At 42.3% G+C, this 17,225-nt stretch overlaps 1 protein-coding gene across 3 annotated transcripts; it reads left to right on the forward strand.

Annotated features, from left to right (window-relative positions):
* Positions 1-3,052: 3,052 nt before the first annotated feature.
* TIPRL (TOR signaling pathway regulator) lies at positions 3,053-16,734 on the forward strand. Of its 3 annotated transcripts, none has more exons than XM_077821789.1 (7): positions 3,053-3,260; positions 5,822-6,001; positions 7,369-7,468; positions 10,231-10,362; positions 12,097-12,192; positions 14,100-14,162; positions 16,122-16,734. In XM_077821789.1, exons 1-7 carry the CDS (start codon positions 3,160-3,162, stop codon positions 16,269-16,271), a joined length of 822 nt encoding a protein of 273 aa, XP_077677915.1. In that variant the 5' UTR covers positions 3,053-3,159; the 3' UTR covers positions 16,272-16,734. The 3 variants fall into 3 exon arrangements, with proteins under 3 accessions (XP_077677915.1, XP_077677924.1, XP_077677933.1); XM_077821798.1 differs by lacking the exon at positions 3,053-3,260 and adding an exon at positions 3,360-3,846; XM_077821807.1 differs by lacking the exon at positions 3,053-3,260 and adding an exon at positions 3,868-4,122.
* The last annotated feature ends 491 nt before the right edge of the window (positions 16,735-17,225 follow it).

A 17,225-nucleotide genomic window follows, 5' to 3' on the forward strand; every position in this document is an offset into this window, starting at 1 on the left:
TGATAATCAAGATGGGCCATTGCCAGCACAAATCCAGGTTTTCTCCCCCCAAACAAACCCACTCTCCTGTTGGTAATAGCTTATCTATTATCATTATTATCATTGTAAGGAGAGTGGTCATTTTGGATAAGCTATTACCAGCAGGAAAGTGAGTTTGTGTGTGTGGTTTTTGGAAAGGGGGCGGGGGGGAGTGAGAAAACCTGGATTTGTGCTGGAAATGGCCCACCTTGATTATCATACACATTGTAAAGAGAGTGGTCACTTTGGATGGGCTATTACCAGCAGGAGAGTGAGTTTGTGTGTGTGGGGGGTGGAGGGTGAGAAAACCTGGATTTGTGTTGGAAATGGCCCAGCTTGATTATCATACACATTGTAAGGAGAGTTATCACTTTAGATAACCTATTACCAGCAGGAGAGTGGGGTGGGAGGAGGTATTGTTTCATGGTCTCTGTGTATATAATGTCTTCTGCAGTTTCCACAGTATGCGTCCGATGAAGTGAGCTGTAGCTCACGAAAGCTTATGCTCAAATAAATTGGATAGTCTCTAAGGTGCCACAAGTACTCCTTTTCTTTTAGCTTATCTAAAGTGATCACTCTCCTTACAATGTGTATGATAATCAAGTTGGGCCATTTCCAGCACAAATCCAGGTTTTCTCCCCACCCCCACCCCCCACACAAACCCACTCTCCTGTTGGTAATAGCTTATCTAAAGTGATCACTCTCCTTACAATGTGTATGATAATCAAGGTGGGCCATTTCCAGCACAAATCCAGGGTTTAACAAGAACGTGGGGGGCGGAGGGTAGGAAAGAACAAGGGGAAATAGGTTACCTTGCATAATGACTTAGCCACTCCCAGTCTCTATTCAAGCCTAAGTTAATTGTATCCAATTTGCAAATGAATTCCAATTCAACAGTCTCTCGCTGGAGTCTGGATTTGAAGTTCTTCTGTTGTAATATCGCAACTTTCATGTCTGTAATCGCGTGACCAGAGAGATTGAAGTGTTCTCCGACTGGTTTGTGAATGTTATAATTCTTGATATCTGATTTGTGTCCATTTATTCTTTTACGTAGAGACTGTCCAGTTTGACCAATGTACATGGCAGAGGGGCATTGCTGGCACATGATGGCATATATCACATTGGTAAATGTGCAGGTGAACGAGCCTCTGATAGTGTGGCTGATGTTATTAGGCCCTGTGATGGTGTCCCCTGAATAGATATGTGGGCACAGTTGGCAACGGGCTTTGTTGCAAGGATAGCTTCCTGGGTTAGTGGTTCTGTTGTGTGGTATGTGGTTGCTGGTGAGTATTCGCTTCAGGTTGGGGGGCTGTCTGTAGGCAAGGACTGGCCTGTCTCCCAAGATTTGTGAGAGTGTTGGGTCATCCTTCAGGATAGGTTGTAGATCCTTGATAATGCGTTGGAGGGGTTTTAGTTGGGGGCTGAAGGTGACGGCTAGTGGCATTCTGTTATTTTCTTTGTTAGGCCTGTCCTGTAGTAGGTGACTTCTGGGAACTCTTCTGGCTCTAACAATCTGTTTCTTCACTTCCGCAGGTGGGTATTGTAGTTGTAAGAATGCTTGATAGAGATCTTGTAGGTGTTTGTCTCTGTCTGAGGGGTTGGAGCAAATGCGGTTGTATCGCAGAGCTTGGCTGTAGACAATGGATCGTGTGGTGTGGTCAGGGTGAAAGCTGGAGGTATGTAGGTAGGAATAGCGGTCAGTAGGTTTCCGGTATAGGGTGGTGTTTATGTGACCATCGCATATTAGCACTGTAGTGTCCAGGAAGTGGATCTCTTGTGTGGACTGGACCAGGCTGAGGTTGATGATGGGATGGAAATTGTTGAAATCATGGTGGAATTCCTCAAGAGCTTCTTTTCCATGGGTCCAGATGATGAAGATGTCATCAATATAGCGCAAGTAGAGTAGGGGCGTTAGGGGACAAGAACTGAGGAAGCGTTGTTCTAAGTCAGCCATAAAAATGTTGGCATACTGTGGGGCCATGCGGGTACCCAAAGCAGTGCTGCTGATTTGAAGGTATACATTGTCCCCAAATGTAAAATAGTTATGGGTAAGGACAAAGTCACAAAGTTCAGCCACCAGGTTAGCCGTGACATTATCGGGGATAGTGTTCTTGATGGCTTGTAGTCCATCTTTGTGTGGAATGTTGGTGTAGAGGGCTTCTACATCCATAGTGGCCAGGATGGTGTTATCAGGAAGATCACCGATGGATTGTAGTTTCCTCAGGAAGTCAGTGGTGTCTCAAAGGTAGCTGGGAGTGCTGGTAGCGTAGGGCCTGAGGAGGGAGTCTACATAGCCAGGCAACCCTGCTGCCAGGGTGCCAATGTCAGAGATGATGGGGCGCCCAGGATTTCCAGGTTTATGGATCTTGGGTAGTAGATAGAACATCCCTAGACGGGCATAACGATAAATAAGACGGGCATCACGCATGGGGTTCTCCAGGGATCAGTTCTGGATATGTTTCTATTCAAAATCTTAATGATTGAGATAATGGCATAGAGTGTACACTTATGCGTTTAAGGTCCAGAAAACATGAGCTAGATAATGGCACAGAGAGTACACTTAAGACAGCCTGTGAAAATTTAAGGTCTAGAAAACATGACTGATGCGGGAAGACTGAAATAGGACCACAGATTTCAAGCACCCTTCACGACACCGGGCCGTCTCCCTCGCCGAGCGAGCCCCGCCTCCCCCCCCTGCTCCGAGGGTTGGCCCCAGGGAGCCTTATACGCCCGCAGCGCCGGTCGCAGCGCCCCGCGGGGCCCAGGCACCCCCCCCCCCTCGCTCCGCGCGGCTGGGGCCCCTCCCCCCGCAGCCGAGACGCCCAGCGCGCAGCCAGGGCTCGCTGGGAGCTGTTGGTCCCCCGCGTCACTGGGCCTTTGTCACGTGACCGCGCCCGCCTCTTTTTCATGTTCCGCGCTCCCATCTCCCTCCCTCGGTCCGCGGCGCCAGCCTCGCGTCACGACGCCCGCTTCTGTCTGGCTCGCGCCCAGGTGAGTGACCCCGGAAGCGGAAGTGCAGGGGGGTGGGGAGTGCATTCCGGTTCCGGCGGCGCTGGTGCTGCGGGGAGACCGGCAACCGTCTCTTTCTCCTCTCCCTGTCCCCGCCGCGTCCCCTCCCCATCCCCTCCCACCGGCCCCGCCATGTACCCCGTGTTCCAAAGCACCAGCCGCGACTTCACTTTCGGGCCCTGGAGACTCAACGCCGCCCGGACCCACATCATGAAATCGGCCCAGGCCGAGAGGTGGGGGCGGGGCCCGCGGGGCCGGGGGGTCGTGGCCGCTGACGCCGTTTCCAGGCCTGATGGGTGTGGGGGGGGTCACAGACCCGGCTCGGGTTTGACCGATCGGGCCCTCCCTGGGTGGTGGGCGGGGGCTGCCTGTGCCAGCTCAGCGAGTGCGGGAGGGCGCCTCTGACGGGTCTGCGTTGTAAACCTGGGCGCAGGCTGTGGTTTGAGCCTGACCCACCCTGCTGTTCACCCACATGGAGGGAGTTCTCCTGTTGACATAATTATACCACCCCCAGTGAGTGGCGGTAGCTATGTTTGTCGTCCAGAGACGCTCTCCCGCCTAGAGCGGTCCGCACTGGCACTTTTGTCGGTGAAACTTACGTCGGTCGTAGGTGTGGGGTGTTTTTTTTTCTTCACACCACTGAATGACAAAAGTGCTGATGTAGACATAGCCTGAGTCTCCAAGCATGGGCCCCGCAGACCTGGGTTTACAATGCAGTGTAGGTATATCGTTATTGATCAAGAGCTGAGTTTCTGCTAAGGAAATCTCCTAAAGAGCCACTGCAGAAAGAACTACTATGAAAAAAGAACCCCAATAAATGTAAGTCCCAAAAGGGCCATCAGCTGGGGTCAAGAGTTTCTTTTGCATCCTTTGTGTGATACTGTGGATCATCTTTTGGTTTGAGAGGAGGGATGTTTTTGCTTTCCTCTTCCTAAGGTATTCAGGACTCTTGTTGTGGACTGATCAACTCAGGTTTTCTTACAAATGGACCACTTGCCTGTTCACACGTGGCAACAATTTCTGTTTCTATAAAGCAGTGGGGGAAACTGCTTCCTTCAGACCTGACTAAAGTTTGTTTGAAACTTGGACATTAAAGTAAATATAAATATTTCAGATACTAAAAGTAAAGTCTGAGCTTGTTTAGCAGTAACCATCTTTCACAGTTTGATATCTCTGGATCTCACATCCTATGGTAAATTAAATCTGTCAGACTTACTTCAGCTCTTCTCAGTCTCTTGCCAATTTGTGACTTTCAGCTTGTGTTGCATTTATTTTTGTGTGATTCATTTGCTTGTTATAAACTTATTTCTTAAAAAGCTCTTTTATATAAGGCTGTCTCATGTTGAAAAATGTTTTTTGTGTGCGAAGTCCTGAATAGACTATTTAATTGCATTTTGTAGTAAAGTGTATAATAAATGCAGGCAGATGAAATCATAAGGTTTGGACACTATTTTTCATAGTACCTAGGAGCCCTAGTCATAAAGCTGGACCCCATTGTGCTGTGTACTGTACAAATGCAATGCACTTCTAGTCTGAAAAGTGACTGCAAAAATGGCACCTTGCTCATTCTATCTGGTCCTGATGTGTCTTAAGTTATAGCTGCTTGCTTTAGTGACTAAAATAACTTTTACTGCATTTTTCACCTCCTAGCTCTGCACAGTGATCACAATTACAGAAGAGAGAGAGAAAGAGAGATGGATTCTTGTCTTTTTAATCCTTTTGTCTGCAGAGCAGATTCTCCAGAGATAGTAGTAGTTTGTCAGCTTTCCTGCAGTAAGCCCTACCAATGTTCCTCAAGCCTGACCTGCATGGGCCACTTGTAGGGGAGAGAATCTAACTGTAGTCTGCATTGCCCACACAGTCTTTCGCATGTCTTCTGAAACTACCCCAAAAGAGTGCCAATTGTTTGCAATGTAGATGCTTATTTTTCTCTAATTGAGATATTAACTCCTGACAGATAACTGAACACCTGCTAGATAATGAATACTTCCATCAGTTACCAATCAGAGTAGGTTTAGAACTGCTAACCTAAAGATGAAAGGTTGCATCTCACTGTACTGATACTCTGAGCCATTCTGTTTGCCATATGTTTCTTCAACTGAAGATAGTTTTTTAAATGGGCAGACTGCCCATGTAGCCTTTAAGTGCTTCTGAAGCAAATATCTCAACTCTGGTGAGTTGTTGTCTTGGTAGTTCAAAAGAGTAATACTACACTTGTACAGTGCCTAGCTCAGTAGGTCCTGGTCCATGTCTGTCCCTCCTAGGTGTTACCACAGTAAAACTACTAATAAAAATGCAGGTTCCCCGTGCATCGTTATCTTGCTCTAAAGTAATACTGTGTCGTAAGTAGTACTAAGGCTATGTCTACACTTAAAATGCTTCAGTGGCACAGCTGAGTGCTTCAGTGTAGATGCTTACTAAGGTGACAGGAGGGGTTCTCCAGCCACTGTAGCAAAACTGAGAGGTGGTAGTGATGTCGATGGAAGAATTCTTCCGTTTATCTAGCATTGTCTACATAGGGGCTTAGATCAGCTTAAATACGTTGCTCGGGGTGATGATCTAATTAGGTCGATCTAATTTTCTAGTGTAGACCAACCACAGCTGTCTACTTGTGAACTTCTCCATGTTTAAGAGAACTTCTGACAGTGTTGAGGTAGAGAGGAGACTATTGGAATATTTTGTAGTGTGAAGGGACAATGATTACTCAAATTAAACTATGCTTGTGGGCACAGTTACAAAGTCCTGCAAATGTAGATTGCAACCTTATTGATTTAACCTCTTTGTCCGCGTGCAGATTAGCTGATGAATTGCACATGCCTTCCCTCCCAGAAATGATGTTTGGAGACAACATCCTAAGAATTCAGCATGATTATGGCTTTGGAATTGAGTTCAATGCAACAGATGCTTTAAAATGTGTAAATAACTATCAAGGTATGATTAAAGTGGCCTGTGCAGAGGAATGGCAAGAGAGCAGGTGAGCACTGCGGTATTACCACAGTAACAGGGTGAGCACTAATGTGATGGGGGATGGAGTGTGATATGGTGGCTAATGCAGGAGACTGGTAGCCAAGGCTCTGCCACTTATTGTGTGGTCTTGAAAGTCACTTAAACTTTCTGTGCTTCAGTCTCCACATCTGTAAAACTGGGATAGTTATACTTGCCTGCTTCTCAGGAGTATTGTGGTTTATTTAACACTTGTCAAGGACTTGGGTTTGATTCTGCATCCATTTAAGTCACTGGAAAAATTCCTGTTGTGACTTTAATGTTGCAAGATCATGCCCTTTGACATCTTAAAGTGAAAGGTGCTACGCAAGTACAAAATGTTGCTACTGGAGGTTCCTTTTTGTTGTGCATTTAGTCTTGATACACAATTCTACTGTGTATTTATCAGGTGGTTAGCAGTGATGCTCGCAGTGTACGAAGTGAAGCACAGAAGAATCAGAACTGTACAAATGCCTAAGATACATTCTGCCAGCAGAATCCTTGGGTTGAACAGGCAAACTTAAATTGTACAATACTTGACAACGTTAAACTAAAGATTTCTGACTAAAATCATATGAACGAAGCACTTACGCTGTGGGAGTTAATGCTTAGAATGGTCTTCAAAATCGCTGGATAAATATGAAAAGGAGTACTTGTGGCACCTTAGAGACTAACCAATTTATTTGAGCATGAGCTTTCGTGAGCTACAGCTCACTTCATTGGATGCATACCGTGGAAACTGCAGCAGACTTTATATACACACAGAGATCATGAAACAATACCTCCTCCCACCCCACTGTCCTGCTGGTAATAGCTTATCTAAAGTGATCATCAAGTTGGGCCATAGCAGGAGAGTGAGTTTGTGTGTGGGGGGGTGGAGGGTGAGAAAACCTGGATTTGTGCTGGAAATGGCCCAACTTGATGATCACTTTAGATAAGCTATTACCAGCAGGACAGTGGGGTGGGAGGAGGTATTGTTTCATGATCTCTGTGTGTATATAAAGTCTGCTGCAGTTTCCACGGTATGCATCCAATGAAGTGAGCTGTAGCTCACGAAAGCTCATGCTCAAATAAATTGGTTAGTCTCTAAGGTGCCACAAGTACTCCTTTTCTTTTTGCGAATACAGACTAACACGGCTGTTACTCTGAAACCTGGATAAATATGGATATTGTCAATAAGAAACAGTAGTGTATAGATGTGGCCTGACACTAGTGTCTTTGCACAGGCAAAATCGCTATTTCCAGGAAGTTTTGACTGTTTAAGGACATCAGTGTTGGGACCAGGGTATGTGTCTCTTGTATGTGGTATTGTAATGTTAAATGATTATTACAAAGTGTGTTTTCTCTTCCTTTATTGAGGACTGAGGCTGAACACACAAAAGAAGTAGTTAAACCATATGATTGGACCTATACGACAGACTACAAAGGAACATTATTAGGAGAAACTGTAAAGTTAAAAGTGAGTCTTTTCTCCTCGTTAAGTGCTCATTGCATTGCATTGTGTTTTGACTTATTGAAAAACAAAGCATGCCTTCTAAAATAAGGTTGCATAGTTTTGAAGAGATCTGCCTTCAAAGTATAATTGGAGTCTTCAGTATTTTTTTTTTTTTTAAGCAAATCACAGTTCACTTTGAATAATTTAGTGTTTGGGTTTTTTTAAATCTGAATTATATATAAAAATGCCCCCAAAGTCCCTTGTATTTGGAATATATGCTTGTGTGTGTGTGGGGGGGGGGTTCTTAATGTTTATTGGGTTACAAATGAAGTCCTGAACTCCCCAGATATGTGAGGACTGAAGTTCTCCTGTAATTCTGTAGTACTCTAAGCATGCAGCATGCCAGCTGGCTGTGACGTTGTACCCCAGATTTGGCTGTTAATCTGTGGTGCTGTGTTTACATACAGTAATAACTGTGTTCATACCTCATTTGTGACAACCTCTCCCCGATCGTATGTAACTGTTTTAAAGTAGTTCTGAAATATCCAGTGCATCTGCTTGATATTAACAAGCAAAAAAACCCAAACCCCTCAATCCCCTACCTCTACTAGGCAGATGATTCTAGTTAATCCCCTAGCCTTACTATAGTTATTTAAAAAACCCTAAACTCTTGGGTTCCTTTGGAATGAATTGTGCTATATAAATATAAAACTTCTCATGTTGGCCAAATGGCCCTTGGCCTGGTACCTTTTCAGAGAGGATAAAAGTGGTAGCTTTGCATGTGTGTACAGAATGAGAGGACCTGGGAAGTGAGAAAGATAACTGCACAGAAAACTTGGGTAAGGGGAAGAAGCATTTTTTTATTGTCTGTATATAAAAATTCTTGGTGTTCCATATAAAATATAGAAGCTTACAGTATTTATAACCAAAATACTATTCAGAAATATCTATTAATACATGTCACACTGTCTGGTCTGGCTCACGATTGTGAGTGCCAACCTCAGGGCAGACTGACAAAAACAGGACACATATCCCGAAATGGTGGTATGGTCTATAAATAGATTTCACCAAGCCAGTGACAAATATGAACTCCTGGATCACTACACCAGTCTTACAATGGAAACATAGACAGTAACCTTAGACTTTTCAGTCTATCTTGCCATCCAGGCAAGCTGGACTTAGTGATAAATGGTCATTTACACCAAAAATCACGAAATATTCAGATTGCTTCCAGTCCCAAGAGGCCAGTCATTTACCCCAAATCAATTGGTACCCTAGATCTTACACCAAAGACAATGCAAGTAGCCAATCCTGTAAAAACTACCTAAAGGTTTTAAAAGAAATGAGTTAGTTACAGGTTAAAGCAAGTAAACATATACGCACAAATAAGTTGCAATAAAAATCCCAAGAGTGACAGAGTTGTGATCTGTCAATTCAAAATGTCTTTCAGGGCAGATCCAGAGGTAACCCATGGGGATCTCTGGCTTCCGTTTAGTGTCTCTGACCCTGTGAGAGTTCAAACAGTAAAGAGATGGAAATGTTCATGTGTTTTTGGGCTTGTCTTCGTGTATAGTGCTACAGTGGTGCAGCTGCAGCGCCTTAGTGAAGACGCTACTGCATCGACAGGAGAGCTATGCCCATTGGCAGTTACTTCCTGAGAGATAGTAGCTGTGTCAGTGGGAGAAGCTCTCCCGCCAACATAGTGCTGTGTACATGGGGGATTGGGACGGTATTACTGCATCGCTCAGGGGTTTGGATTGCTAAAGTTATACCAATATAGGTCTGCAGTGTACTCGTGGCCTTTGTTTTATTTCCTTCGTTTGGCCTGCAAGTCCACTGAATGAGCTTCCTTGCACATGGCATTTCCAAGATGTGATACAGCCATTCACTAATCCTTTGTATTGCGATGTTCCTTGATAGCCCATCTGATTTTGATAGTTCTTCTGAACAGGCTGGTGGGAGCACTCTTATCATTTGAGTTCACAAGATTAGAGCAAACATTTTCAAAGTTATAAAGCAAAACGTACATATTTCCTGATAGCATGGAATGCAGACATTACAAATAAAATAAATTCATGCAAAAACTTGCAAACAATCTACAGACTCTGAACCCTAAATACATTCTTATAAGAATACCTATTTTGGGCAACACTGACACATAAATGAGCTGGTCTGGTCTCCAGCTATGAGTTTGTCAGTTCTTAGCTAATGCCTGCAGTCTTGGCAAGAGCTGGCTCCTGGGCGGCCAGCATCACAATACTCTCAGTACTTCCCCAACTGTTTGAAATCCAGAATGTAGATACTTTTTTTTCAAGTGAAATTTAGCAAAACCCATGCTTAGCCTGCCCCAATCTGCAAAATGACAGCTCATGGGAAATCCCAAACTTTACTCTTGGAATTTTTAGCTTTTAGCAAATTTTTTCTATAAGAAGCTCAGAGACTTTTGACTGAGCACCACAGAATTAAAGATGTATTAAACCAGGGAGTTGCAGAGTACAGGGTTTTCAGCAGAAGACATAGTCTGCAGATATCTTATGCCAAATTATGCTAGAGAGACAAGGTGGGTGAGGTAATATCTTTTATTAGACCAACTTCTGTTGGTGAGAAGACGACTCTGTGTAAGTTTGAAAGCTTTTCTCTCATCAAGAGAAATTGGGCCAGTAGAATTATTTGGTCCAGTAAAAGTAACTACCTCACCCACCTTGTCTCGCTAATATACTGGGACCGACACTGCTACAGCATCGCTGCCAAATTATGCTAACTATTCTTGAACTTAATTTTCCTAGGTTGTACCTACAACTGATCACATTGATACAGAGAAATTGAAAGCCCGGGAACAGATTATGTTTTTTGAAGAAGTTCTGCTGTTCGAAGATGAGCTTCATGATCATGGCGTTTCAAGCCTGAGTGTAAAAATAGTGAGTTTAATCACTTCCTAAGTACATATTCCCCCACCCCCCCAAAAAATCTTCTCTTGAGTTGCAGTTAAGGAAAGTAAAAAGCAGACCTAATGTACTGTTATAGGTTTAGTTAAGACCCATTAAATTGATGAGTTGAACAGCAGGCCTTCTTTCAGGTTAAATGTAAGACAATTGTGGCCTCCAAGACAAAGGCACACTCAAGGTCACTCAGGAGTTCGAAAGACTTTGGTGGAGGTTTTTTGTTTTTGTTTTTTTTTAATTTTTTTTAACTGAGTACTGTTTTTGAGTAAGGGAGAAGTGTTCTGTGGGTGTGGGGAGAGGGCGAGAGACATGCACAGAAGCTGAAGCAGAGAGAGAATGCTAAGCAGACATAGCCTGGAACCACAGTAGTGTGGTTCTGCAACATGCTGAGAGGAGAGGTTTTGGGTCAGCGTACTGGCTGAAAGTTTGGTTTTGTGAGCAAAGAAGCAATCTCCTTTTTAGTTTTTCTGGGTTTTTTGTTTTGTTCCTCCTGCATTTGAAGAAAGAGGACTTTGTACATTCTTTGTAAATAAACAAAAATACCAGACTCCATCATGAGTGTTTTCTCCCAATGGGAACAACCCACAGGTCCCCAAACTTTCACAAGCTGTTTGGATTCAAAGTGGGAACAGTACAATAAACTAAAATTTAAAAATTCCTTCAGTGTAAATAATCAAGGTGGTTTTAGTGTTATAGGTAAGGAACATTTCTAAAGGGGATTTACCTTGACTCTGTCCCTCTATAATAACAGCTTGCTTCTGCAATTTCTCACCTGCTTCACAAGGAGAGTTGAGGATTAATTGGCTGAAATTTGTAAAGCACTTTGTGAATGCTGTAGAAGTGTGTATCAATTACCATCAACGTCCTAGTGTTCATTCTTTTGTTACAGAATCCTTAAATGAATAGGATGGGATCTATCCCCACTGCTTGGGTTCGAGAGGTGTGCTTCCCAGCCTGGGTAGAGAGACACACACTTGCACACTAAAAATAACAGTATGGCCATGGCAGCATGGGCAGTGGCTTGGGCTAGCCACTAGAGTACATACCCAGAGGACTGGGTGTGACTGTACCTGTGTGGCTAGCTCAAACTGCTGTCCATGCCACTGTGGCCACACTGCTATTTTTAGCATGCTGATGTAAACCAAGCTAGTGCGTGTCTCTACTCCTGCTGGTTCACAACTGCAGTGTCGAATTACCATTGGGGGGTGAGGCCTGTCTTACGTGATGGCCTGGATCATAATATTGAGGAGTTATGTCTGTTTGGGAGACATTTAATGCCCCAACTGGCAAATATATTTAAAATGTACGTTTTTTTGTTTTTCTTTCTAAAAGCATAATCTTGTAGAAGAAAAGGATATTGGTATCAGAGGTTACAAGGAACAATCTTTTCCCCTGTCACGGCAATAGGCAGGGCAGGATCATTATAAATGTTATGTAATAATTTGTTGAATCATGTTAATTATGTACATTGATATTTTCTCAATCTTTTGAGGCAGCTATAACAGATCTTTAGGCACAGACCTTGACTGCACGATTTAAAGCTCACTGCCTCCCATTCAGTCCAGTGGAGCTTATACTCTTCACAAGACTGTGGCTTGGAACAGTCCAAGCGCTACTAGCACTAGTGGTTCTGAACATCTGGCTAAATGGCTGCATATTTTACAGTAAAATGTCATAATGTGTCAAATGAAACATCTTGTTTTTTTGCAGAGAGTAATGCCTTCCAGCTTCTTCGTGTTGTTGAGGTTTTTCTTGCGCGTTGATGGTGTACTTATCAGGATGAATGATACAAGACTTTACCATGAGGTAAACACTTATATCCTTGATGTCTGTTTCATGTTCCACTTGGCAGAATATGGCCCGTACAGTGGTACTGTCATTGTATGCAGTGGTGGTGTAGCCGTGTCCGTCCCAGGATATTAGAGAGACGAAGTGGGTGAGGTAATATCTTTTATTGAACCAACTTGTATTGGTGAGAGAGACAAGTTTTTGAGCTTACAGAACTGGGAAACTAATTCAGTGTCACAGCTAAAATGAGTAAGTTTCCCAGACCTGCAGAAGAGCTCTGTGTGAGTTTAAAAGCTTGTCACTCTCCCCAACAGAAGTTGGTACAATGAAAGATATCACCTCACCTACCTTGACTCTCTAGTGTTACTTTCTGTCAGAGGAATTGCAGAAGTCACAGCAATGCTGATGTTGGGTTAGGGAGAGTAGAGGCTAACTGGACTGAACTTTGAATTTATTATTTTATGCATATTTATTACGGTAATGCCCAAGGACCCACTAAGAATGGAGCCCCATTGTGCTAGGCACTGTACAAACACAGAGTAGTAGACAATCCTTGACCTGAAGAGCTTATAGTTTAAACAGACAAGAGAGAAAAGGGTAAGGGAAAGAAGTGGAACATACAAAGTGAACACTATGATCTTGTTCTCTATGCTAATTGCTCCCAACCTCCAGACATCTCCTGTTGGCTTGTTGTGACTCCCAGCAGCATTTACACATCTCATTCGTTTATGTATTTTACATAATTTTCCAGTTTTTGAGGAGGGAGTACATTTTAGTGGCTTGCATATAGAACTGAGTCAGAATTCCCAGTTCCATCTGTGACTCATGATATGATTTTGGGGAAGTTGGTTTTCCTCTGCTTTAGTTTCCCATCTTTAAAATGTGGATAACTTACCAAATAGGTGATATTGAAGCTTTATTAAGCTTTAGTTATTATGAAGCTGTCTGTAAAGCACTTGGAGATGCTTGGATAGTATGTACTTTAGAGGTCTCCTTCCTTTACTACTCTGTTAAACCAGGTAGAAAGCTATATGACTACCGGGACCGTCTAGCTGTTGCTGCAGAGGGTACTGGCTATATGTGTATTGCTCAGTACAGGACATAATTCAGCATTATTTTATGCAGCCATTTGAGTCACATGCACATAGTGTCTGGCTCCATGACAGGTAGATCATTTTGGAATAAAAGAAAGCCTTCTGTGGAAGTCAAAATCCACTGTACTGTAGGTACAAATTGAGAAACTCCCTTGGAGTCTGAATTTTCTGCTTCTCAAGTCATACAGCTCCCCAGACCTGTAACCATGCATTTGGAGGAGAAGAGAACTTGTGATGGTGAGGTGCCTGTGGCATCTAAATTTGACACCTTCCTCAGTATTTAAAGGTGGGCTGCCATATTCTGCTGCTTCTTCCCTGTCTCTGTTGTTGAAAAATATCCTGGCAGGATAGATACCTCTTTGTTGTTGCCTTGTTGCTCTATGGCTGACTTCTGGAGAGTGCCACAGACTGCACTCTTCTCGGGGAAATTTTTGTGATGCTGTTGCCAGATCAAGGTGCAAGAAACTCCTAAGATTGCACTTGAGCCCAAGCATCCTATGAAATGAGATCAGGGCACTTCTGGGATGTATTGTTTGTTCCTCCCTTCAATGCCATTGATGATGCCAATAATTGGGCTTCACCTGAGCAAAGATTAACAAATATATTAAATTATAGTTCTTGTTTTGCAGAAAAATGACTGCTGGGAGCTAGATTGAAATTGCTAACTTCATTTTTTTTCCCCACAATAAACTTAAATTCTAGTCTCTACACTGAAAAATCTTTAGCCAACAAAATCCAGATGTATTCAAATTCAGTTTATTTACAATGTTCAGTTCACAGAATACTAGAGAATATATTTTTGTAACTGTTTTGACTGTTTTCTCTTATTAGGCTGACAAGCCCTACATGTTACGGGAATACACATCGAAAGAAAGCAAAATTTCAAGCTTAACGGTAATGCATTTTAAACATGTTTTCCACGTATACTAGCTTCAGTGTCTTATGACTGGTGTAGAAAGTGCCATATCAGGTCAGAGCTCTGCTTGTTTTAGCCTTGTACCTCAAGAGAGACAAAACACCTCCTGACCATTGTGCAGTGCTATTTGGAGGAAGATTGATTCTTGGCCCTTGTAGATAATCTGCCCATAAAGTGACACATGGTACTAGATTACTATTCATCTTTGTTTGAATAGTTATAAATATTAGAATTATTATAAATAATAGAATTATTCATCCACAATTTAAGACCCCATGATCTCCTGTGGCAATTAATTCCACAGACTAGTGGTTGCCTACACTGCTAGCAATATTTGAGGTCTATTTACTAACACTGACTGATGCAGACTGGCTGATGCGAATGCTATAATTGGCCTTTAAAACTGAAAGGCCTGTGGTCTTATGCTACTAAAGTGCATTTGTACAATAGTATAAGCGCTTAGAGAGAGCTGCAAGATCTAGTTGTTAGAGCTAGGAACTAAGAGTTGGGACTACTGAGTTCTTTTCTTGACTCCACCATTGACTCATTGTGTGACCTAAGACAAATCACTTAATGTTTCTCTGCCTCATTTTCCCCATCTGTAAAGTGAGGCTAATGCTGCACTAATTTTGGGGGGGATTTCTGGGGCTTTGTTTGTAAAACATTGGAGATCCTTAGAAGTAAGGGATTATGCTATAAGAATGACCCTTTCTTATTCAGCATACAGTATATGATCCCTGCATATCTGAATTAAATCTGTTTAATGACAGAATCTAAGTTTGTGTTGTAGAGTCCACATAGCTAGTGGAGTGAACTGGATGCTGTTCTGCCACATACTTCAAAATGATCATCTAAGCTACAGAATCTTTATTGTTGGTCATGATAAAGGGACAGAGCACAAATGGATTTTCCTAGTTGAGTTTGCAGAGCTACCTGTTAGATAAAAGTCAGCTTTGGACTTGTAAATTGGGAACATCGGATCTAAAAATCATTCAGAGTAGTATGAAATCCAGCACATTACATTAAGAGCCAGTTTCAAAATCCAACAGCACTGTGCTTTGATAAAAGCCTGAACAGGCTGCAGTATGGGCTCCATTCCAGCAACTTTTGAGTAATATAAGGCTTGAAGTTAATGTTCTCAGAATAACTCCCCTTCAGACTTCTTGTAAGTAATGTGGCAGTGTAGTCTCTGGAAGCACCTATAGAGAAGAGAGTTTGTGAAATGCCTCTTTCATTGAATTATCTGGTTTTAATTTAAGATGCTTGAATGAAATATTTCTAAACACTTAGAATTAGAGCATTTTTGCTCTGAAAATGCAGGTTTTTTGGTGGTTCCATTTACTGAACAGGTTGGTTCCCTGTGTGTATTCAGAATTCTGTCTGCTGACTTCAGTGTCTAAAACTTTTACTGGTAACTGTATTGGGCTCTTCAGAATGAAGAGGAAGTGCACTGACATTATTAACAGAATAGTTGATGTGCTAGTCAGTTACACCTGAGCTACTCCATTGAAGATGTTGGAGTCATTGGGAGACATTAAACATGGGACTTCACAATACCATTTTCAACCACTTTTTGGAGCAGAAATTCAATTTAAAAATACAATCAGTTAAAAAAAAAAAAGTGAAATGTAGTTTTGAGTACCCCACACTTGCCCTTGAGTGTCCCTGCCAGTTTTTGTGGTCTTACAGTTATATTTTTCTATTAAATGTTTTTGTTCTGAAAGACTCTCACAGAGCAGGAAAACAGAGCGTACACAACATTCAGTTAAATGCATAAAGTACATTGAATGAATATAGCTGGCTGATATTGCGTGTTTTAACTGTAGTCAGTGAATATTTCATACAGGTGGGAGTTTAAGTTGGGTCCCTTTAAACTTTGCTTTGAAAATATTTGTTTGTCTGTTGATTTATTTCTAACTAAAATATTTGCTCCTTAGCATGTTCCACCCTCCCTGTTCACGGAGCCTAATGAGATCTCTCAGTATTTACCTGTAAAGGAGACTGTTTGTGAGAAGCTAGAATTCCCAGAGAAGTTGGATCCTGAGCCTACAGCCTCATCAGAAAGCACATGCATGGAATGTAAATAAATGTGACTTTTTGTGGACTTGAAATGGGCCCTCTTCTGGAGATCATATGATCACTTGACCATTACTACTGGCGTAGTTTCACTATTTATGGGCTAAAGATCATTTGTTTGGCTAATTTTTCTGTAGCCTTAAGGGGGCAAAAAGCTCATTTCAGACAGGTTTCACTAATGTGTATATTGTCCTTTTTTTTTAATTATTATTTCAAACCCCTGTCTGGAATTAATGGTAGACTGCCATTAGGTGAGAATTGCCTTGGAGAATAAACTCCTCCCATGAATAGCAGTTTTTGTTCTGTTTTGAGCATTTGGCAGCTATATTGCCTACACCCGCAACCACTAGTACCCTGGATCAAGAATTTTGGCTCTTGGTACCGAGAAGCTAGTGTAATTCACAAACCTGAGCAGCTTTTATTAACTGTATGTAGAATTTGTCTACAATAAAAGGTTTTGTTCCCTATGATGTATATGATGATTGACCTTCTGTTGTACATTAGAAATTTTGCTTGGCTCCCCTTGGTGTAAGATAATATACAAGTTGGGTAATTTCTCTGAATTTTAATCCCAGACGTTTTATTGGAGGATATTTATTCTTCCCTCGTGAATAGCTTTTAAAAAGCTAGCAATGTGCAAAGCATTACAATTTCAGACACATTATAAAGATATCACCTTGTTCGGGAGCCGTTAACACAGAGCAGGGAAATGGCTTGAAGTTAACAGAGGCCCACACAATGGTAAGTTTATCAAGTACCAATTCACCTGATATCTAGTGTGGCTGGACTGTCTGACAATACTAATCTGACTCTTACTTGTATTAGGTGTGCTGCTAATGTAGTATTCTAGTCATTAAAATGCATTGTACTGCATCGACTTCCCGGCCAGCCCCCCATTTAGTTGGTCGTGGTCTGACAATCAAACTGCTGAGTCCCAGGTATTTCAATTCCTAAAGGGTTGAGGG

This window comes from Eretmochelys imbricata, chromosome 1, assembly GCF_965152235.1.
Source record: "Eretmochelys imbricata isolate rEreImb1 chromosome 1, rEreImb1.hap1, whole genome shotgun sequence".
Classification (NCBI taxonomy): domain Eukaryota; kingdom Metazoa; phylum Chordata; order Testudines; family Cheloniidae; genus Eretmochelys; species Eretmochelys imbricata.